This window comes from Nannospalax galili, unplaced genomic scaffold (assembly GCF_000622305.1).
Source record: "Nannospalax galili isolate Female #2095 unplaced genomic scaffold, S.galili_v1.0 scaffold1184, whole genome shotgun sequence".
NCBI lineage: Eukaryota > Metazoa > Chordata > Mammalia > Rodentia > Spalacidae > Nannospalax > Nannospalax galili.
The window spans coordinates 472444-495925 of record NW_008351624.1 but is presented as its reverse complement, the minus strand read 5'-3'; the positions used below and the strand labels follow the sequence as shown (position 1 = coordinate 495925).

Here is a 23482-nt window from a genome sequence, read left to right as displayed (position 1 = left end):
AGATCTGTTCCTCAGGGGTCACATGGGCTTGGGGGGAGCTCCTGGCTCCTTTCTTTTACCAGTTCCATCTATGTGAAGATAAGTCAAAGGCTCTACTCGACCATGGCTGTCTTTACTTGGAAGCATGGAGGAAATATTTCCTCTGAGTTGACCCTCCTCTTTGTAGACTGGACACTGGTTCAGGTCCATCTGGTAGGGTCTCCATGGCCTCCCTGAACAAGAGGACAGGTGACTCACCACAGTTACAGGATATTTTGAGAGGTGCTCCATAGTCCCCTAGAACTTAGTCAATGTTGGTGGGCAAGGAGCAAAAATCTGTCCTTTAAGTCCCTCTGACCAGATTAGTATAGGCCTCAAAGTATGATTGTTAAGCATCCAAGAAGGTTAGTTCCACCAGTCTTGTACTTTCAATTACCATGTGCTATGTAGCAAAAAACAAATGTCAGATAAACCTTGACTAGACATATATTTTGTTCCTTAAACTAGTATGACCTTAAAAATTTTAAGATTATGTGTATATTATTTTTGCCTCACCCTTTATATATCATAACAAACCTACACAGACCTTCATCACTTGTTTGGACTTTCTCAATTTTTCTATTTTGGAAAAAGTTCCATTCCCATATCCTTTTAACATCTTTTACAGTCTCATTTTCTTTTTTGATAATTATGAGACATAACATTAACAAATAAATTTTCCATCTGTTGTGAGAATTTTTTTCCTGGGGATACTGAGCCATGCTTATACCCTTTTAAAGTTCTAGTGTCAAACCAATATTTACTTAAAGTTTTCCTGGAAAACTAATGAATTTACTGAGCTTACTTACAGAGATGACTGAGGGATTGGTGAGGTGCATGAGTGACCAGATGGTATGCACACTGGAATGCCTTTACCTAGCATAGATTAAACCTTCTCTTCCTAGCCTTCCCCAGATTATATACTTTAGCCCTCCCCAAATTCAGGAAACCATGTGTTATTAGGGCCAAATTGTGAAAATAAAAATCCTTTTAAATTCCATATTCTTTTAGTAAGATGATGCTGTACAGCAGTCTCTTCTGTGTGAAATATCTACCATCATCACGACTTCAGCTGTGCCTGATTGCTAAACATCATCACAATTGGGCTTGTTGATGGTTATGCTCCTTCATTAAACAAGGGACAAACAGAGTCATTGGACCCTCACCAGAGTGTCTAGCCACTCTTCCCAGCGAACTGTATGTATTGTGGCTCTAATCATACATGAAGTGTCTTTTCATTTTATCTGAAAATTTTAAAAAATCTGACCAGTCCAATCTTTAATGCAGGTTTCTGATTGAAATCTCTTGTGTATTAAGAAACTTGAGAGACTAGAGAGATAGACAGCTCAGCAGTTAAGAGCCCTTGCTGCCCAATCATGAGGCTTAGAGTCTAGATTCCAGCCCTTATGTAACAAATTGGGCATCCCATGAACACCTGTAACTCCTGCTTGAAGAGATCAACACTCTGGATTCTGTACACAGACACGTGAACCTACACAACATGTATACATACTCTCAGACTGACACAAACGCAAAATAAATCTTAGGAAAAGAAACTTAAAATTGCATTCTGAATCTTCCTGTGTTTTTCAAGTATTATATTTTGGTTATTCAACAGATTTTACACAATTCGCTATAGAGAAAAAGATAAAGAAAAGAAATGGATTTTTCAACTCTGTCCAGCTACTGAAACAATTGTGGAAAATCTAAAGCCCAACACAGTTTATGAATTTGGAGTAAAAGACAACATAGAAGGTGGAATTTGGAGTAAAATTTTCAATCATAAGACTATTGTTACAAGTAAGTATCTGTGTAGTCCAATAAAGCTTTTTGTGATTTTTGTTTTCCTAATTGTCTATTTTAAATCATTTTACTAGCTGTGTAATATGAAATAAGTTAATATCCAATAATGACTATGCTCTGGTATTCAAGAAAATACAAAATAAATAGAATTTTAGTATCAATATTTTAGAATATTTTATAATGCAATTTTTAAAACTAGGTAATAAACTAGTTAATGCCTTCAAGGATGCCATTGGCCACTGTAGTAGTTTAAAACATGTCTTTTATCTCTGAACCCCAGCTGAGCCAAAGAAGCAATATGCCAATATGTATAGATATTCAGAGTGGAAAGGTAGAGCAGTAGAAGTGGATCTAGACCTATTTTAGGGAACTCCAATGTTTCTTCTACTCACCTTTTTATTCATACATCATTGGAATTGATGTTTGAAAGGATAGTGGATGTAATTACATGCCTAAGAAAGAGAGCATACATAACTTGGAATTGTTCTCATGATGAGCTAGAATTGATTTAGGAGCAAGAATGAAAATAACATAATTTCCTCCTTGTTTCAGGTAAAAACAAAATAAATGGAAAAATTCAAAGCACTTATGACCAGGTCCACACTGTGGTATGTGCCAGTTTATTTCTAAGAATTTTCTTTGTATCTCACCGTAGTTCCATTTAAATGAGGAGACAGGCCTTCTGTGGGGTTCTGAACCTGACTATCTATGGGACATGGTAGAATAATGAATTAGGAGTGAGCTACTTTTTCTGAGAAGAGTAGATTTGTGGTTCCAAATCATCTCTATCTTGTTGAAAGCTCTATAATTCAGAGATTCAATGCAGTTATTCTACTGTTTGAGTATTTTGGGGTGTTTGGGGGTTATGTTCATTCTGCCTTGTGGTTTATAAAGATTCATTTATTTGTGTTTGTCTCTCTGAGTATATGTATATGCCTGAGTGTATGTATATGCACCATATGTGTGTAGATACTTGAGGTAGCCAGAAGAGGATGTTGGATCCCCTAGGTCCCCTGTCTGCCATGGCCATGGCAGGTCATTTCATGCTTATCAATTATTTTTAAGGATTAGAATGTAAAAAATGGGGGAGAGTATAAACAAAGTTACCTGTAACCAATCTATAAAGATCCATATAAAACTATTTTGTTTTTAGCTTAAAATATTAAAGAAGTTATTGGGTCCAGTGTGTGATAATTCAGTACAAGTGTATGGCAAGGGTAATTTACATTATCAACTCAAACTTTTTAAAAAGTTTAACAGTTTTTCTACAAATGCATGAAGCAGACTGTGATATTCAGTACAAATACACAACATGAACAGACAAAATCAGGGTGACTAGAATGTACAACTCTTTATTACTTAGTGTTTGGGGTTTTTAAGGTCCTCTCTTCTAGTTATAAAATATGTAGTATGTTATTATGAACTGTAGTCATATGCTGTTCTGTAGAAGCCTTGTGCTTATGACTTCTGAGCATGCATGTACCCTTTATCCAACCTTCTATTCCTCTCCTCCCTTCTCAGATCATTTTTTAGTATTTGTATATGAGAGAAAATGTGGTATTTGTCTTTCAGGGACTGACTTTTTTCACTGATTATAATGTCCTCCATATCCACTCATTTTACCATGAGTTATAGGATGTAATTTCATTATGGATGAATGATATTCCATTGTGCACTATTTAGATTCATTTATCTATTGGTGGATATCTAGGTCAATTCCATATATTAGCCCTTGTGATTAGTGCAGCAATGAATATGGGAATACAGATGTCTAATATGCTAATATCATTTCTCTTTAATATATACCCAGATTCAGGATAGCTGGATCATATGATAATTCTATTTTTAGTTTTGTGAGGAACCTTATGCCTAAAAGTGGTTTCTATTTCCATTAGTGTGTAAGAATTCCCTTTTATCCACATCCTTACCAATATTTGTTGTGTTTTGTCTTATTTATAATATCCTCCAAATGGGGTAAGATGATATCTCATTGCAGTTTTGATTTTCATTTCCCTGATCACTCAAGATGTTGAACATTTTCATGGTTTGTCGATTATTAAATGCCTTTTCTTTTAGGAAGGGTCCATTAAGGGTTTTAAGGATTTCTTTGATACTGAGCATTTGAAGATCCTTGTATATTCTAGCAAAAAATCATTTGCCAGATGAATAATTCTCATTTCCCCCAAATCTATAGATTGTCTCTTCACTCTGTTGATTTTTTTATTTGTTATACGGAAGTTTCTTAGTTTGATAGAATCACATTTTTCTATTTTGCTTTTGTTTCTAACTCTTCAGAGGATCTAATCTACATTGCCGCATGTATAGACATCTTGAAGTATTACTCTATACTCACTTTTTAATTTTAATAGCTTCATGTATTCAATCAAATCTGTGATCCATTTAGAGTTAATTTTTGAATAGAGTGAAAGATAGGGTTCAAGTTTCATTATTTTGCATGGGAATAACCAAGTTTTTTTCTAGTATCATTTATCGAGGCTGTCCTTTTACCAATGTTAAGTCTTTGGTGCCTTTGTCAAAAATAAGTTTGCTGGCATTAAATGCACATGGTTACTTCTGGACACTTTATTATCTTCCAGCGATAAAAGACATGGAACATTTTCCCATGGTCTAGTCATGTTCTCATTACAGAATAAAAATCATGCTTTGAGCATACATAAGTTTATGTGTTGCAGTTTTCTACTCAAAATGTGGTGTAAGCATATTTCCCTCCATTAAATCCTCTTAAGTATGACATTGTTTGCTGTGTTATTACCTAAATATGTATTATCTACTTACTAAATTTACAAATATTTTAATTATTTTCAATTTTTTGGTCTTTGTGAGACAGGGTCTCCTTGTAATCCCAGCTGGCCTGGAACTTACTATGTATACTAGGTTAGCCTCACTGCCTGCCCCTACCTCCAAGTGCTGGGATTAAAGGCATGTGTCACCATGCTTGGCTATTTCTAATTTCTTTTTAGTTTGAATGGCATTGCAGAAAACACATTAATAATCTTTGTTGGCATTTATTTCCTTAAAATAAATGCTTCGAAGTGTTTATCAACAGTTTAGATTTTTAATATTATTAAGGCTCTTAAATTTCTTTCCAAAAAGATTTGTATCATCATAAGATCTTACAAGTAAATATCAAGAATTTATCTTGCTATAGTGTTTGTTAACAGTACATATTTCTGTCACATTATTTGACTGTCCATTCTATAAATGGTAATAAAATGCTTTCTTCATTTCTGTTTTCCACTTAGCAACCTTAGTTGCAGTTCTTTATTAGTCATTGCAGCAATAATTTATACTGATTAGCTTACAGATTTTATAGACTAAAGGACAATTATGATTTGTGAAAGCATTTAGAAATATTTTTCTTACATTTGCTATCAACTTTATTTAGGAAATTATTGAAACAGATTATTTTTAAGATTCGATTACTCTAATTATTAAACTTTTCTGTTGCCATAACTTTAGTTGCATTGCATTTTTAAAGCCCTTCCCTCCACAGGAAGCAGATAAATATACTCCTCGTTTTTGAGTTTTACTCTGTGTATTTTACTTTGTTATGGTACTTGGTAACGTTCTATATTTATTGGCTGTGTACTTTTTTCTAATGATCGGTTGGCCTAGGATTAAGTATTGCATTGTGCTACTTTCTAAAGACTCTGGTTTTGTCTCTTTGAAATCCATTAATATTATATGGAAAGCATAAATCTGTTACACTGCACAGGTGGTACAGTGAGATATAACTGCTATTTTATTTCTGGTAGAACAATCCTCATTCTTTGTTGTGAATTGTTTCCTATGAAGCAAGTCATCTCAGCCTGCTGACTATCATGCCCAATTGTCCATGTGACTTGGCGGTGTAATTTCTTTCATTCCTTCTTTTACACCAATCATATTTAATTACTTTTATTTATTTTTATCAGAATATCTCATGTAGGGTAAGTTTCTTAGCAAGGTTGAGAAAGATGATTGATACTATCACAACAGAATTTAATTTCTTTTTCTTCTTCATAAACTGCCATGATAGGTCTAGGGAGAAACTTCCTGCATCTCTAACACAGAGCCAAAGTTTTATCACTTCCAGCTGTAAGGTGGCGCATCCCCAAATCAGCCAGATCTGATGAGCTGTACTTTAAAACTCTTGGTTATTTCCAAAGGAAAACCCATATTCATTGAAAAGATATTTTAAGGCTTTCTGTGAAGCTTTCTTTATAACCATCTTCTAGATAGCAGAAAATTATCTCATGAACTAATGTCTGTGCTCTCAGGCAGCTCTGGGATATGGGAAAGTTGTAAAGGAATTGCATGGGACAGCCTCTGGCCATTAATATGAACATAGAATTGATTTTGAAACGACTTGATATTTCAGAGGTATGTTTCAGTAGAAATGAAATCTATGACAAAATATTCACCAATGTCTTTTCTGAGACTGATCTTAATAAACAATAATTTAAGAGGTATGAAATTAGTTCATTTAAGTTTTAGGCCAAAGATTCATTGAAAACTGTTTTTATTTATCTATATGGTTTTACATCTAAACTTTATAAACAGCAAAGAACATTTCTAACATCCTCCTTAAAGAGGTATTTGATTTAAGAAAATATTTTAACATTAAGATTTGCTTTTTAAAAGATAAGTAATTTTAAGGCTAAAAGTTTGTGCATTAAATTGCCCGATCTTTGCCCCTGGTTATGTTCATATGCCTAGGTATAAGTTCTGTTGGCAAGCTCTACTACAGTTGTGAAAGGGACATGTGGCAGGGTCTCTTCTGATTGGTTATTGCCTTTATTCTACAGATTTGTTAAATATTGTCAGTATCACACTTCTCCCTAATCTTAAAGTAACAGAGAAAGAATCTAAGACTAAACAAAATTGTGACTATATAGAACATAGATTGTATGACTTGGGATTCATATAAAATAAGAAATTGCATTTGTCTTACTTGTACTATTGTTTTCCTTTTCACAGTACATTATATTTTAATATAATAATTTGCATCCTTTGAGAATTTCATACATGCATAGAATGTATAACAGTCTTTCTGAAGATAAAACTCATTGTTTACTACTAGGTTTTATTTAAAGAAATAATGACTTAAAATTTTCACATTGTCTTTTTTTAAAAAATGATCTATTTCACTAACCAGAATCAAATTTTGAAGTAGGTACCACTTATTAACACATTCTGAAATACAAAATTATTTATTTCAACTCTCCCCAGAAATTTCTGTTCCCTTAAAACCATGACATCTATTTCTATTCTTTTTCCATCCAAAATCAACTCATTTTAAGAAAGCTTCTCCTGGGACTGGAGAAATGGTTCAGCAGTTAAGAGCACTGACTGCTCTGGCAGAGGATCTGGGTTTGATTCTCAGCACCCATAGGGCAGTTAACAACCATCTGTCACTCTAGTTCCAGGGAATCTGACACTTTCTGACCTCCACAGGAATTGTACAATGTGGGTGCACTTACACACATGAAGGCAATACACTCACACAGAAATAATAAAAATAAAATAAAATAATTTTTTAAAAAAGAATGTTACTCTCCAAAAATGGAGAATCCCTCATGACTTAGTCACCTCTTAAAATTCCCACTTGTCACAGTTGCATTGAAGATTAAGTTTCTAGCTCTCCAATTCGAGGGTTGTATTCAGATCATAGTTTTATAGCAGCTCACACTGCATGGCAGTCCGAAGGCTTGTCATTACCTCCTCCACACCCAGGCTCCTCACCTTAGGTATGGTAGACTCCCTATCTGGGACTCCAGTACAATTCTTAGGTGTTCATTAAAGTGGTACCAAGGCATAAAGTATAACATTGATAAATGATGAGAAGAAATGATTACCTTCCTGGGTCCCTTATATCTTAAAATAATATACCATGAATATATCAAGCACCTTTCATTCTTAGCAACAATCTTCCTAAGCAGAAGGAAACGTAAAAAGAAAACCTATATATGCAGACCCACTCTGTCACAAAGGTGTGTGTCTCATCTCAGCCAAGAAGAAATGTGAAGACTTAACAAAACTAGCCTCCTAGATTCAGTTTTAACCAGATGTGAGATTTAATCAGGATGTTTCATAACTTTCATTAGGACATCCTGAAAATGAATTAAAACCAGAATCTAACACGCCCCGAGTTCTCCTCATGTGGACTCTTGAGTCCTTGAAATTAGATCTTGAGCTCCTCCTCAAATTGACAGCTCTACTTTCCCAGGGCCAGAAAATAAAGTTGAACCTACAATGGATGTTCTAACACTACACAAGTGCCGAATTGACAAATCTGTAAAAAATAGCTTCCTTATGTTATTGTGAATATTAACTAAAGCTAATTTTCAAAACGTATAAGGAGGAAGTTAATGTAGTACAAAGGGTAAATTTAAATTTCTTTGTCCTGTGTAGATGCTGCTGTGGTATTTATTTCTAGATAATCTCTGGCTTACTCTAATCATATCCCAAAACAATCGAGTAACAAAAATCTCACTAGGTTTATCTCTGTTGGCATTCCCTTTCCACTTCTGTGTTATTTCCCCACTGTGCATCACTAACTGCATATTCAGCCACAACATCCAGGAAAAATGGCAGAAGTGAATTCTCTTTAACCACACTCAAGCATGCTACAATCTAGGGAGTCTCTAACGAAATAGGATTTCTCAAGAAAAATATAATCTATCTCTTACAGAGCAGTAAGGATTATGCTTACTTCCAGACACACAGTAAATATCAAGAAAACATTTGATAAAGACAAAAACTGCAGAGGAAGTAGTGATGGAGGTTCCAGCAAAAATGAAGCAAGTTGTAAAGAGCCAGCAAATAAACTGCCTAAGAAAATCACTATCAGAGTGGTCTTCATGGACAGTGGTATTGTAATGATGTCTGCCTTCCTTAGTTTTGTGTGGCAATGAGGAACCACACCTGGGTAATTCATAAAGAACGTAAATGTATGTCATGTAATTCTAAGGGTTGGGAAGTCCAAGATCAAGGACCTGCCATCTGGTGAGGGTCTTTATGCTATGTTATCCCATAGCAGGAAGCAACAGGATAATAGAGATCATGTGAAGGATGTGGGAGCAAACCTGGCCTTATATTAGGAAGTCCACTCCATTGTCCATTAACCCACTCCCCAACAATGGAGCATCCTTCATGAGACAGTCACCTTATATATTCCCACCTGTCAACACAGCTTCCCTGGGGATTTCTACCACATGAACTTTGAGGGACATATTCAGGCCATAGCACCAGACCAGACCACACTGCCTGGCAGCCTGCTGTTAACTCACTCCCCACACCCAAGTCCCATACCATCCATATGTGTGACTCCAGCACACATTCATCTTCCACAGGGTCAAGCCTAGGTTTAAAAGCATTGTACATAAAACTCAAATAAATTATGTTACAATTGATTAAATTCTGATACCTTGAGGATTATAATGTTTTATTATCCATTGCATTTGGGAGACATGTTTTCTGCTGCTTTTACTTTATAAGCAGACAAAGGAAAGGATTCACAGTATGGATTTCTGGATAGGAATTTTAGACTTTGACACACATATTAGATAACAGGACTTTCATAATGCCCTTAAAAAGGAAAACCTGCTGGGTATTGTGGTGTGTGCCTTTAATACCAGCACTCAGGAGGCAGAGGTGGGCAGATCTCTGTGATCATCCTGTTCTACATAGTGAGTTCCAGCCATCTCAGACTACAGTAGGACCCTGTCTCAAAAGGAGGGAGGGAAGGAAGGAGGGAGGGAGAGAGAGAGGGAGAGGGAGAAATGCTGAGAAGTGGCTATTTATTCATTAGTCTATTTTCAGTGCATCATTGTATTTAAGATTAGGCAAGAGAGCAATTATAGCTTTAGAAAGCAGTACATTCTGTAACTAAATGATTTCCTTATTTTTGGCAGTACATACTGTACCTATATTCTTGTCATCAACTTCATAAAACATTGGTCAGTATTCAAGAACAGAAATTTTGTTCCATGCATGGATGAGTGGAATTTTTTCCATTTATCAAAAAAAAAAATTGAAACAAATCATTACAGCATAGGAAATACAAACTTGTATAATGCAGTTCAAAGGCAATCAGTACAGCCACAAGTAAGCATTTCATTTATATTATATTAAGGGGCTCTGAAAAACTTCACATTCTGTACTATGATAGGACTCCTGGGTCAAATTAGCAGGACTCAGATACTCAGATATTTTTGCTACTGCAGCTGCCGACCTAATAATCCTATAGATATTTGGGAAGAAATGTAGCTTCCCCATCAGGAGGCTCTTCTGTAACTGGAGTTGGTCCCACCAGGAGAAGCGTTAACTCTTCGATGTATAGAATGTAATAGTGGTTACAAGGTGCAAAGCGTGGGAAGGGGGCAGAGAGGAATGGGGAGATGCTGCTGTCAAAGTTTCAGTTAGACAGGAGGAAGGTGCTTTGGAGAGTGATGATACAGTTGGATGACCATGGTTACTAATGATACATCATTCAAATTTATTGTAAATACATTTTAAATGTCTTACCACAAAATAGCTCAAATTGTTTATGTTTATTCAAACATCACATTGTAGCCCATAAATATTCATACTTATGAACAAATACATTTAAAAATATGAGGGCAAAAAACCATGTAAAATGTTTGAATATAAAACAACAAAATTCTCAGAAGTGGTAGACATGGATGTACAGCTGACACTTTTCCACAGTACAGGTAGAAGGAGCTGGCAGGGTGGCTGTTAAGGTAAAAGGCAGGATAGCATGGCAAAAAGGACCTGTCTGTCCTCTCTAGGGAAGGGTATATGTGCAAGTGCCACAGTGTGTGCACACCTCTGCTCCTGTGGTTTCCCTGTTCTTGCCTGGGAAAAATCGTGTCAACATAGTGTTCTAATCATTCCCCTCTCTACTGGTAATGGCTGAGCTAGACTGCAGTAAAGAAGCATGTGTGGCAGCTGAACAGAACATAGAGCAGCTTTCCCTGACTGTACCTGTGATTCACCCTGTTAGAGAATTTGGCAAATATAGAAATATGCACATAAAAAATTAATGTTAGATTATAAGAAATAAATACTTTAAAGATTATATTTCCATCTGGTCTGTTTTCTATACATGTATTAGTTATAAGTTTGGGTTATATCATGGATCTAAATTTCTATTTATAGTCCTCACATTTTTATAGGTTATTAAGCGAAATAAAATATTTGAGCTGCAGCTTATTTAATGAAGCCTGACTTTTTGGATAATGATGTTGTTTTAAATAATAGTAACAAACCAAACATCCTGAAACGCATGATTATCAGCATCTTTGATTGCTTCCTTAGGCTGCATGCTAAAGCATCAATGAGTGGGTCAATGAATACAGATAATCCTTTAAAAAAACTATCTGGTGATGATAGCAAATTTTTTGTAGCTTTAAAAATATGAGAAGAAAAACAACCAGGAGTAACATTGGTGTTATGGCCATTCCTTACCATGGATGTACCATTTTATAAGACGGTAGCATGCTGCCAAGTCCAAAATTGATACTTCTTACTCTTTCAGCAACTCAACCCTAACCTTCCTACTTATACTTCCTGCCCTTCTCATCATCACCTTTCTCATCTACCTTACCTATGGCCTTGAGTGATCATGGCTGGCAGTGACTCCATTTTAAAGTCTAAACTTTTCCTTTAGGTACTTTATGGCATCAAAATTTCCCATCGGACTTTTGAGATAGTTTGGGTGAAGGAAGGAAGCACTGTCCTCTGGGTCATGTCCTTCTAATTTGAAGGTCCCTTGTATATAAATCAGCACAGGATGATCAAGTATAGGCTTGGATGTAAAAGCTCCATGTCTCCATTCTACCCTCATGTTGCCATGAGCTCATGCTGGTTGTAGTAGAAACAGCAGCACCAGTAGGGCATATTCAAACAATCAATCTTGAGTTCTTTCAAAAGATAATATGTAGCTTAGTATAGAGAACATAAAAACATTTTAAATGGGCCAAATCTCAAACAAATTATAAATAAGCTCATTCTATCTAGGGGATTTAGTTTCTTTCCATTGCAGTTTCTAAATGAATGGGAGTTCTGAAGAAACCATTTCTATCAAACTTTTGGCTCATTATGGGGTAAAGCAAGTAAGTTCACTACAATATAGGCAAATGGGTATGCTAAGTATTTATTCAGTGATTATTAAGCTCTTGTCATGGGTGACATCATTGAAGACAAGAAGGGACTACTTCCAGAGCTTTTAAAGTTATTAATACTGACATAATAGCTGATTTTCAATCTCTTTCCAGCCATCATACGTCCCAAGGAAGCTTATTCCAATAACAATCATCAAGCAAGGTAATTATTCTGCTCTAGGTATATAAGAGCTACTGTAATATACTATTCAAAAATAGTTAAATATAGCATATGTTTTCTCAAATGTTCTGACAGTTTTTTTTAATTTGAAGAGCTAGTTGGCTTAGTAAATTTGCCATTGATATGTAATTTTAGTTGTTGTACTGATAGGAAAATCTTGTCCAAGATGTACCAGTTGGGCAATTCTGGATGAAGCAACTGTAACAAGTAATAAATTAAAAATAATTAAATGTGTGGAGCTTTGCTTTGGATTCAGTTAGCATACATGAAGATAACCGTTAGGAGAATATTTAGGATATAGGAATGAAACTCTTAGCGGACACTTCAGGGAACTAATATGTCTATGTTTCAAGAATCAAAATGCTATGTTTCATGTCAGTGTCCACTTTTTTGGCTTCCAGTTTTCAAATTATTAAAATGACTCCATTATTTCCATGATATTTCTTGGTGGAAGAGTTGAGGCCTTAAAAATCACTCTTCGTTATAAGGAAACAATGTCCTAATTGTAGTCTTAAGACAGGGTCAGTTTCTATTGGAATAATTTAAAGGTTCTTGGATTTCAGGATATATGTTTTCTAATTTAAGATTGTCTTGTCATTGTCACACTTAATGCTGGTTCTTATTGCTTTGGGGAAAAGTCAGACTGCAGAGGGAAGAGACAAGAACTGAATTTTTCCACTAGAGTGTAACACTTTATAATAGGGTGATAACTGACAGCCTTTGTTACACAAAAGCATAGGTAGTAAGGTAAGATATGTCATCTAATCCTTCTGTAGACTGTGTAGCCAACCCACTGAGTTGCTTTCTATTAATTAATAAATTTAGGTTAGGACTGTCCAATGGATGGTAGCTTTACATTATTAGCTTCCTACTGATTCCTATTTTCTGCCCCATCATAATATTGTCTTTGTGTACTTCCCCAGTGATTCAGAATGTTACTCATCGGGCTTCAACTAAATCCCCAGACAAGATTCCCTTTGGAGGAACAATACTAGGTAAGTCAATCTTGAAATATATGTTTAGAATAGGAAAGTTAGGCTACATTTTAATAATATGGTCCTTATGGAATTTTGTACCTTGATTAGGTATGCTAAATTAATGTCAGTTCAGTTTATTTCACTCTTTAATACTTCAGCTTATATCTAAGAGACACTGCCATTATCACGACATGTTAAAGAAATAGCTATAGCCCATGTAGAATATCTGACCCTGAGTTAAAATCCGGAGGATTTCTTTTGTGCAATCCCTGTTATGAAAGTACTCTTGAAAAAGATGTAGTCACATTTTTTCCAGTATTTTAAAACTTGGGTTAAAGTTGAGTAAACAAAGGAAGTGCTCACCTTCCCTCACATTCTAGTTTCTGATGCTGTATGCTTTATTTTATGCCTGATGCATTTTCTTCCCCCATCTTATTTACATCTGTTTCCTTGCAGTCCACCTTATAATTCCAGGTCTGAATGATACCACTGTGAAGCTTCCCACATCCATAATGTTTGAGATTTCAGATGCCCTCAAGGTGCAATTAGGTAAGCAAAATCATTCCATATTTGGGTTTTTCAGTGAAATTGATGGAAAGGACTAGGGAAGAAGCTCAGTGACAGTACCTTCCTAACACAGATGAGGCCCTGTTGCAAGCCCAACAAGGCATAAGTAATGATATAACAAAAATCACTGATTTCATTTAAGATATACAACATGGTACTGTGGTATTCACCATGGAACGGCTGCTGTAATCAAGACAACTGACATATTTATCACTTGCATAGTTACCCACGATGACTATGGGCATGTAAATGTCTCTGAGGTGCCTATTTTACTTCCTCTGGACAAACAACCATCAGAAAGAGGGCTGGGTCATACAATAGCAAAGGTACTTTTAATATTTTGAGTCAACTTCATACAGTTTTACATAAAGATTACACCAATTAATATTTTTGCAAATAGTGTGTGAATGTTCTCTTTTTTTATAAGCTTATCTTTTGATGATAGCCATTTCATAGGAGTGAGGCAATAACCTAATTATAACTTTAATCTGCATTTACCTATTGATTAGTTATGTTGAACATATTTTTTATACCTGTCAGTTATTTTTATAGTATCTTCAGAGAAATGTCTATTCAGATCCTTTGCCTATTAATGAGCTTGTTTAATTCTATTGTGTTATTTAAATATACTATTACAATTAATTTAATTTGTTTTTAAATTTTTTCATATATATGTAGATATATTGTTTTCTGATTGATCTCATCCCTACCCTGCTAATCTCCCTCCTCCCTCATCTGTCTGTAAAGCCCTCACCAATCCCTTTTACATATTAATGTCTTCTGTGTTTGTGTCCCTCTGCGTTTGACAAAAGCCATCTGTATGACTATGGGATTGGAAGTATCCATTAGAGCCTGGTGGGTTCACCATTGGGTATGCTATTGAAGACAATGTATCACTCTTGAGTCTATCAGTAGCTAATAGATAGGCAGTAAGGGATAAGACCCCATTACTCTCTTCCCAACCCATGACTGTTTACAGGGCCTGCCTTGTGTAGGACCAGTCCAAGTAACAGCATCCGCTGTTTCTGATTATAATGGCTGTGTTGTACCTCGATAATGTGATTTTGCAGACTTCTCCCTGTCTCTGCTATTACATTCTGCTCCCTCTTCTGCAGTGTTCCCTGAGCCTTAGAGAGGGTGGCATAAATGACTTGTTTAGAGATGAACCCTCAACCATCATTTATTATCAGCTTCCTAAGCAGTCATGAAAATCTGCATTCATCATCATTCATTGCAGAGAGAGTCTTCTCTGATTAGGAGTGAGGTAGCCTTTGTCTGTGAGTATAAGCTGATATTTAGAAGGCAGTTCAATACTATATCTTTTTAGTTAAACATCAGTAGTACTTTCCCCATGGTGCATGGACTCTTTTTTTCTTTTAAATCAGGTTTATAGTACCAGGCTTCGGTTCATTTCTGTGGAATGGGCCTTAAAGCAAATCAGGGAGCAGATGATTACCCTGTATTGCACCATTAACATCTTGCTTGGTTATTTGGTGTTGTTGCTTTAAGACTTCATAGCTGAGTAAAACCATTGATACCTTTTCTCCTCAAACAATCTGCAAAGAACCTTCTGGCACTTTCAAAGTTAACTAGCATGGAGGAGTTTTCTAGTCAATTCCTGCTTCAGTTCTTTGCATATCGTTTAACCACTGTGTGTGGTATCTTCAGCAGCAGGGTCTTATGAAATAGTTCTGGTTGGCAATCAAGTGGAAAACCAAGAGCCTGTGTATTTGGGAGGGGCGGGGGGGGGCATGGCTCCAGAGCTTCTCTGACCGGCAGTAACTATAGAGGTTGGCACTGATATTTTGAGCATCTTGCTGCTTCTAGGGGCAGCCTTATCTAGTCATTCAGGGTATCTTCCTCAGAGCTCTTTTTATATAAGCATGTTTCCATATACCTTTTTCGTGCCCCCTTAATTTTAGTTAACCTTCCTCTCTGTTTCCTTTCATCTCCCCCATCCCCCAATCCCCTCCCTGTTTAATGACTCCTGTGCCTGGAATTCCCCTTCTTTCTATCATTTTATCTATGTCCTTCTACCCTCTTTCTTAAGGCTCCCCCACTTCCCTCAAACTGGCCTTTTTCTAGTTTCCAGTCTTCCACAGATACTTCTTTTTCTAGCTACTGTAAATGCAGCAGCTTTGAGCACGAACATGCAGGTGTTTCTATGGTAAGATACAGATTCCTTAGGGTGTATGCCCAGAAGTGGTGTAGCTGGGTTATATGGAAGTTTTATTTCTAGGTTTTGAGAACCCTCCAAACTGATTTCCAAAGTGGCTATACTAGTTTACACTCCCACCAACAGTGTACAAGGATAGTCATCTTCCCACAACCATACCAACGTTTGTTATTTGTAATTTTTATGATGGCCGTTCTTACTGAAGTCAGATGGAATCTTAAGGTAGTTTTAATGTATATTTCCCTGATGGCTAAGGATGTTGAGCTCTTGTATTTTTTTTCTTTTTTCATTTCTGAAAATGTGTTTGTATGTGTGGCATGCATATGTGTTTATGCATGTTTGCATGTGTGTAGGCACATGTGTACATACATGTGAAGGCCCCAGGCTGTCAGGAATCATCCTTGATTACTGTTTCACCTTAGTCATTGAGGCAGGATCTCTTAATCAAACCCAGAGATCACTGATCTGGCTAGTCTTACTAGCCAGCTTGCTCTGGAGATCCCCTACCTCCAACTTCTGAAGCTGGAATTACAAGTGGGCCACCAAGCCCAGGTGGCATTTAGTGATTTAGTGGGTTGTGGGACCCTGAACTCTAGTTCTCATCTTTGTGTGGCAAATGCTTAAATGCTTGAAGCACTGAGCCATTTCCTCAGCACTTTGACACCTTTTAAAGTATTCCCTAGCCATTTTTATTTCTACTTTTGAGAACTGTTTGGTGCCATAGCCCATTTTCAATTGGGTTTTGTTTTTGTTTCTGTTTTTTGGATGTTTGGTTTTTTGAGTTCCTTGGCTATTCTAGATACTAATCCTGTCAGATGTACAGCTGGCAAATATTTTCTTCCATCATGTGATTGCCTCTGCTGAACTGATGGTTTCCTTTGCTGTACTGAAGCTTTTGAGTTTCATGAGACTCCATTTGTGGATTGCTGGTCTTATTCTCTAGGCTACTGGAGTTTTATTCAAAAGTCCTTACCTGAGTTTACATGATAAAGTACACTCCGTACTTTTTCCTCTAGCAGTTTCATAGTAATGCCTTACTTTTGACTTTAATTGATGGTGATTGTACATATTTATGGGTTCCATTTCAATACAGACATACAGGCATAATGATGAGATTAGGGTAATTGGCATATTATCACTTCAGACATACGCAATGTCTTTGCATTGGGAACATTAGAACTCCGCTCTCCTAGCTATTTTGAAATGTTAAAATGTTAGATTAATTATTTTCCTCCATTGTCATCCTCCTGTGCTATAGAATATTTCTGAGTTGTATGAGTTCTTTATATATACCTTGAATATTGAGTCTGATATGAGAAACATGAATGCAAATATTTTCTTCCTATCTGTAGCCTGCTTTTCATTTTGTTGATTGTTTTGCTGTGCAGAAACCTTTTTTCCACAGAAATAGCATGGGAATAAACACTTTTTATATTACCAAGGGAGAAATAAACTTTCCCAAAGTTAATTATCACTGTAATTCAGAAGAGTCATATTTTTGAGGGAGTAAATCCTAAAAATAATAACCCCATTCCAACAAAGCCCATCAAGAGATGTCATAGAATTAGTTCTAAGAACACATGGTATGAATAATGAGAGAAATAAACAAGAAAGCTAGTATTATACACGCATCTCCAAGGGACTAACCAAGGATTTGCCAAAGACAAGCGGTACCCTGCCAAAAGTTAAGGGAAACAACTGTGCTGAAAAGGTACAGAAAAAGAATTAAAGAAAGGGATTTTCCTGAAATGTAGGTCATATTTTGATGGAGTTTTACTTTTTGTCAATACAGAAGAAGTATATAATGTAGACAAATGCTTATGGATTGGAAAGAGATACCAGAAGTCTCTCTCACTACTCTGGTATCTGAAATATCATATTTAGAAATACCTATGGATTTATAAGAAATTAGTGATGCATAAAGTATATAAATATATCTTAAGAAGACAGTTTGCCATTTTTCTCATTTATAATTGAATTTTAGACTAATATGATTGCCAGATAAAGGCATCTATTGAATACAAGCACCTGAAGTGATATAGATTATTGTCCCTGACTGAGAGTCTAGGATGTGGAGAGAGGGAGAGACAGAGATAAAGATCTAAAGGGAGAAAAGTCTCATATTCAGGCACAAATTCACCAAAATCAAGAATATAAGATATTATTAAGTGGAAAGAAAAAGATTAGCAAAATTTCCCTAAAGGATATGGGAACACTGGATGGTGGGAGGAACACTGTCATTTACATTTGAAGAGTAAAAATCTTCCTGTGGCACATATTGAAAATAGCAGTACCAGAGCTAGTGAAAAACTTGTAAATTAAATGTTTATTCACGCTTGATAATAATTAGAATAATTCTCAAAAAAGCTGTGCTTGTGAAAGATGACCAAAAAAAGAAATACTAGTAAAAATTAGAAAAATTTTTTAAAATTATAAAATATTGACTCTATATGTTCAGTTATTACAGAGTTTGTACTCTTTATGCCCTGCTAACTCCATCTGAACAATGCTGCTGACCATCTCTGTTGTACAGACACACCATGCAAAGGGCTTGACAGTGGTGGCTAACGTGCTGTACCTGCCAATCCTGCTGTCCAGAGTAATCATCTCCATCATATATGTCAAAAATTGACACCAGCCGGCTTTCTAATTGTCTTTGAGCCTATATGAAGTAAACATATTTTGTGTTCCATTAAATGAAAAGAAGAAAATGGCCTTTACAGGAGTGATGCTGGCTTTAGAACATTACAAAATTTAATTCATCTAAAAAGTTTGAGAACATAGATTAGATCAGTTCTCAATTGTGTTCTAGGGATACTCTGGCAATGGCTAGAGACATTTCTGTTTTTAAATTTGGGCACTTCTGTTTTAGAAATGTACTTTCTTTGAAAAAGAACACCTAAGTTTTAGAAGGAAGGTTTCCCAAAAGCTGTATAAGAAGGAAGATTTTTTTTTCCATTTTTGCACTAAATTGTTAGACTGAAAAAGAAAATCTGTCTTAGCATGTGTCTCAAATAAAATTTATTGTTCATAATTTTGTTTTGCCACAAACTTTTCCAAATAACTTACTTTCCTATGTCTCTTATTTGTGTATTTCAAAAATGCCAGTGTTATAACCTGTTACATTTTTGCTGTGTATAATAATGGAGAATCCCTATTGACTTTAAAATTTATTTTATTTTTATCAATTTTGTTTGTATGAGTGTATTGTCTGCATGTGTGTAAATGCACGCATGTCATGCAATGCCCGTGGAGGTCAGAAGAGAGCATCGAATTCCCCTGGAACTGGTGTTAGAACAGTTGCTAGCCGCCATGTTGGTACTGGGAATTGAACCCAGGTCCTCTGAAAGAGCAGTCAGTGCTCTTAACCACTGAGCCATCTCTATAGCCCCTTAAAAACTTATTTATTTATTTATTTATTTAGATTATTAATGTCTGCATGTGTGTAAATGTACCCATATTGTGGAGTTCCCACAGAGGACAGATGAGTGCCTTAGAGTTCCTAAAACTGGAGTTATGGACAGTTGTAAGCTGCCATGTGGGTGCTGGGATTCAAACCCAGATCTTCTGCAAGAACAGCCAGTGCTCTTAACTACTGACCCATCTCTCCATCCCCTCTAATGACTTTTAAAAAATTAACAGTATTTAAATATGAAATTAAGGAACTTTTTCAGATCAAACTATAACTTCCAGAAATTGTTTAAATCGCAATGCTGAAACTTGTCTAAGTAGTCTATTGTGATTTTTGGTCATTCAATTCCAATGTAGGTATTAAAAAATTAGGAAGGGCTAATAAGGAGGAATTTTGAAGCCTGTCTTTGGTTCATACCAACCCCAGGTAGAAGCGCACAGTAGAGTTGACTGGCTGGTGAAAAGATGTGTGAGAATTAAATCTTCTTGTTACTTGACTGTGTTGGTAATAAGAAAACTTTGGACTCTGTACTATGAAGAAATGAAGTAAATTGTTTTTCTCTTTCTAGCTAAGAATGAAACCTTGGCATTACCTGCTGAATCTAAAACACCAGAGGTAGAAAAGCTCCCAGAACAGCCCATAACAGGTAATGAGATTCCTATTGAGACAAGAAGTGATATTTTTTCATATAATAAGTGATCTACAATCATGTTTTCACATGAAGAGCCAGAAGGCAGTTCATTTTGATCATAAACAGAAACCAATAGGAGAATCTAGGGCTTTAATACTCTGAGAGAGAACAGATAAAAAACGAGCAGTTGAATGACAGACCCGATATGTAGTATGGAGGATGTATTCTTCACTATAAATGGAATTTCCATCAGCACTGAAAAGTTTAATGTGTAATTCAATGGTTTAGGGGTTTGCCATTTACATGAACACTTGAGACTATATTTCATTGCTTTACTTTCACAAATGATCAGTTTGGCAAAATGTCTTATATCCCTCATGAATCCATAACTTGATGGCCATGAAAATGCACCAAAATCATTTAGGAACAACTGTCCTCAGAGATTAACATCGTTTAAAAAATCCTTTGAAGAATATATATATAGTGGGACTGGAAAGATGACTCAGCAGTTAAGAGAAGTGGCTGCTCTTGCAGAGGACCCAGGTTCAGTTCCCAGCACCCACATAATGGCTCATAACTGTCTGTAATTCCAATTCCAGAGGATCAACGCCCTCTTCTGGCCTCTGCAGGCATTGTATTGACATACATTCACACAAAACACTCATACACATAAAAATACAATAAATAAAGATACATTAGTAAATAGTGTCCCCATAGTTTATCACTGTTACTAATAAACATTCATTTCTTCTCCAAATGAAACTACCCAATCAAATTCTCTGGGGAGACAGAATCTCTGAAGTACTAAGTTTTTATCGAGCCATACCACCTTATCCAAGATTTGATGAAACAAACATCTGGAAAGCATTCACAATTAGTGAAGTCACTCTTATCTGAAGTGAATTTTTTAATTCATAAAATTGTTGTATCTTGAGATATTGGTGATGTTTCATTTGTTTCAAAGTTTTGGACTGTGCTTTTTTCAGAGCAGGTAGGATTGATGACATAACAAAATAATTTCAAGAAACAGATTGAACTAGAATATTTCTGACAGAGTGAGTATGATCTTGCCTAAAGAAGAGAAAAGGGGACCTTTATACTGCAGAGGCAGAAGCCACTAGAGCTACTAGAATCATCCATGTGGATGAAAGTCCCAAGGACTTTTTTCTTTACTTCCGTGTAATCAGTTAATAAAGAGAAAAGCACAGGCATTACTAGTAGGCAACTCCAAGCCCTCTTCTGTCTCAAACGTTCTACTCAGTTTTCCAAGTTACGCGTTCTTCTCTTGGAACACATCTAATGAGAGTCTACAGATTTCTTAAGTTTCTGCCAAACTCTGCTCAGAGTTTTCCACTTCAGAAATACTTAAGCAACCACACAACTCATTGAGAATTGTTAGTGCCTGGCCTTGCTGGAAAAGTCTAGGATGTCCTAGAATTTTCAAATCTTAGTAATCATAGTTTTTATTTCTCTATATCTCTTACTTGAGGTCTTTTTTGCCTTTAACCATGGATCTGGGGCAACTCTGCGGCTGAGCACTTGAATATTGATCATAATATCAGCGTAGTTCCCAGCTTTGCTGGTTGAGTGTGGTTTTAGGAGAACTTTAATAATGTGGTAGTTCTTTTAATCCTGGGCCCTTCTTTAATTTGCTCATTTACTCACTTATATTATCATGGGACTGTTTACTCCAGTTATTACACTTCATGGAGATCAGTGTAGTATGTTTCTGTGAACACTAGAAAGTAGACCAAACTTGGTAAGGATGGGCTGGGACAGAGAGGCAGCCAGACACCTGGGCAAGCCAGGGAGCCTAACCTCAGGAACTTAAACAAATGGGCTGTATTAGTATCAGTTGCTAATACTGAAGGCCAAAAAAAGGTATCTCATGATGTAGTTGCTTCATCACCTAATTAAACTTTAATTCATCAACTTTTCTATGTTTTACTTTTCAGTGACTCCTGAAACAGTTTCAAGAACCACGGTTTCTAGTACGTTAGACATTTCAGAAACAACACTGGGTAATTCTAAGAATTATTTTTTGTTTTAAAACAAACAGCAGTAATGAGACACTCCCAACGTTAATAGGGAAAGTACCTTATCCTTCCATCTCCCACCTTACCCCTTCTTTGTTCTTTTTCCTTTTTCTGGGCATTAACTTTCCAAGTTCTTAGACCAGTTCCACTGAAGAGCTAACAACATGCTTTGATCCTGGTGACCAGAGAACAGGCAGATCTGGATGCTGCATGCTAACTGCATGCCCCATTTCACTGCTTTCTTGGATTACATGGACAGTATACAACATTTCAACCCTAGAGATGTTGGAAATCTTGACTATGTCTGCTCAGATCAACTATTGGAAGAGCTGTGCACACTAAATTTAGGAAGACTCACACCCAAAGACATATTATTTGATAAGAATTTCAGTCACTCTTGTTAAGCACTATTTTACTCCAAAGAATCTGCTTGCTTCTATTGCTTTCTCTCTCCCTGAGTAAAAGGAGCAGCATGTATTTTGTTCTGCATGTGTGATGCTGCTCTTCTCATTTCAACAGCCAGGTCACTTTTCCAGGGAGAGAAATGCTTTTTTCTACAAAAGCATCAACTACATGTTGCACATGAGTCTCTGCTCTGAAGCGTACTGTGCGTGATCATAGTTAAGCTAAAATGTCAAATCCTGAGTTGCTAACCATGTTCCTCTTTATTGTAGTTTTCAGCGAGATGACGCCAGAAATGCCGCAAACTGTTCTAATACCTAAGTTTGAACTGCCACTGAGCACTCTAGGTAAAAGTTATTGACGGCTGCAGCTCTGTTGCTACTCTGTAAATATTTTGCACTTTTAATTAAAATCTGTAGGCTACTTTACTCAAAACCATTTCCTCACAAGAAATAAAGGGACAAAACTATAGAACAATGAGCTCCCAAGCCCATAAACAGGATTTAAAAACACCTTCATGACTTGGCATCCTAAATTGTGAGGTCTTCCCTGTGACAAAGCCACCAATAGTTTTTCTCAGTGGTGGTCATATTTTTTTATTTGATTCTTTCCATTCAGAATCACGTGTCACTGTTCAAATGAGTACATTCTACATTTTTCTCAAATGTTTTTGTTAGACTATCTCTCTGTCTTGACAGAGAAGAAATTTAGATATTTCTGCAGACTGCTTAGGAGTCTTAGAATTTCTTCCCAGATCAAAGGAGATCAGGTACACTAAGAGGGCATAGATAATTCTTAGATTTTTTTTTAATGAATGCAATATAAAAATGGAAGAGCTTACGCGCTTATACATAAAGTTGTATAGCCATCAAAATTTTGCCTTCAGACCTATCAGGTAGATATTTTCTAGTTCAAATGTGTTCAGTGCTTGGTTTGAATTTAAATGAAATACAGCCAAGAACACATAAATGTATCCAGAAAACTCAAGAAGCTAGTTTAATAGTGGTAGAAACAAAAGCCTAAATCCTTCAAGTTTAGTGACTTGGTTATAAAATGTTGAAAAGGGGAGTTTGAGCTGGGCATGGTAAGCACGTGCTGTAATAACTGTAC

General features: G+C 36.1%; 1 protein-coding gene across 12 annotated transcripts in view; it reads left to right on the top strand.

Annotated features, from left to right (window-relative positions):
* Positions 1–23482, top strand: part of Abi3bp (ABI family member 3 binding protein) — a 255155-nt gene that overhangs the window by 121879 nt on the left and 109794 nt on the right. For all 12 annotated transcript variants that reach the window (XM_029553747.1, XM_017802040.2, XM_017802041.2 and 9 more), the window contains exons 5-12: positions 1637–1818; positions 2374–2429; positions 12105–12153; positions 13095–13166; positions 13605–13697; positions 19872–19949; positions 21890–21955; positions 22645–22719. In XM_029553747.1, coding sequence (XP_029409607.1) covers positions 1637–1818; positions 2374–2429; positions 12105–12153; positions 13095–13166; positions 13605–13697; positions 19872–19949; positions 21890–21955; positions 22645–22719 — 671 coding nt within the window. The remainder of the gene's footprint in view (positions 1–1636; positions 1819–2373; positions 2430–12104; positions 12154–13094; positions 13167–13604; positions 13698–19871; positions 19950–21889; positions 21956–22644; positions 22720–23482) is intronic.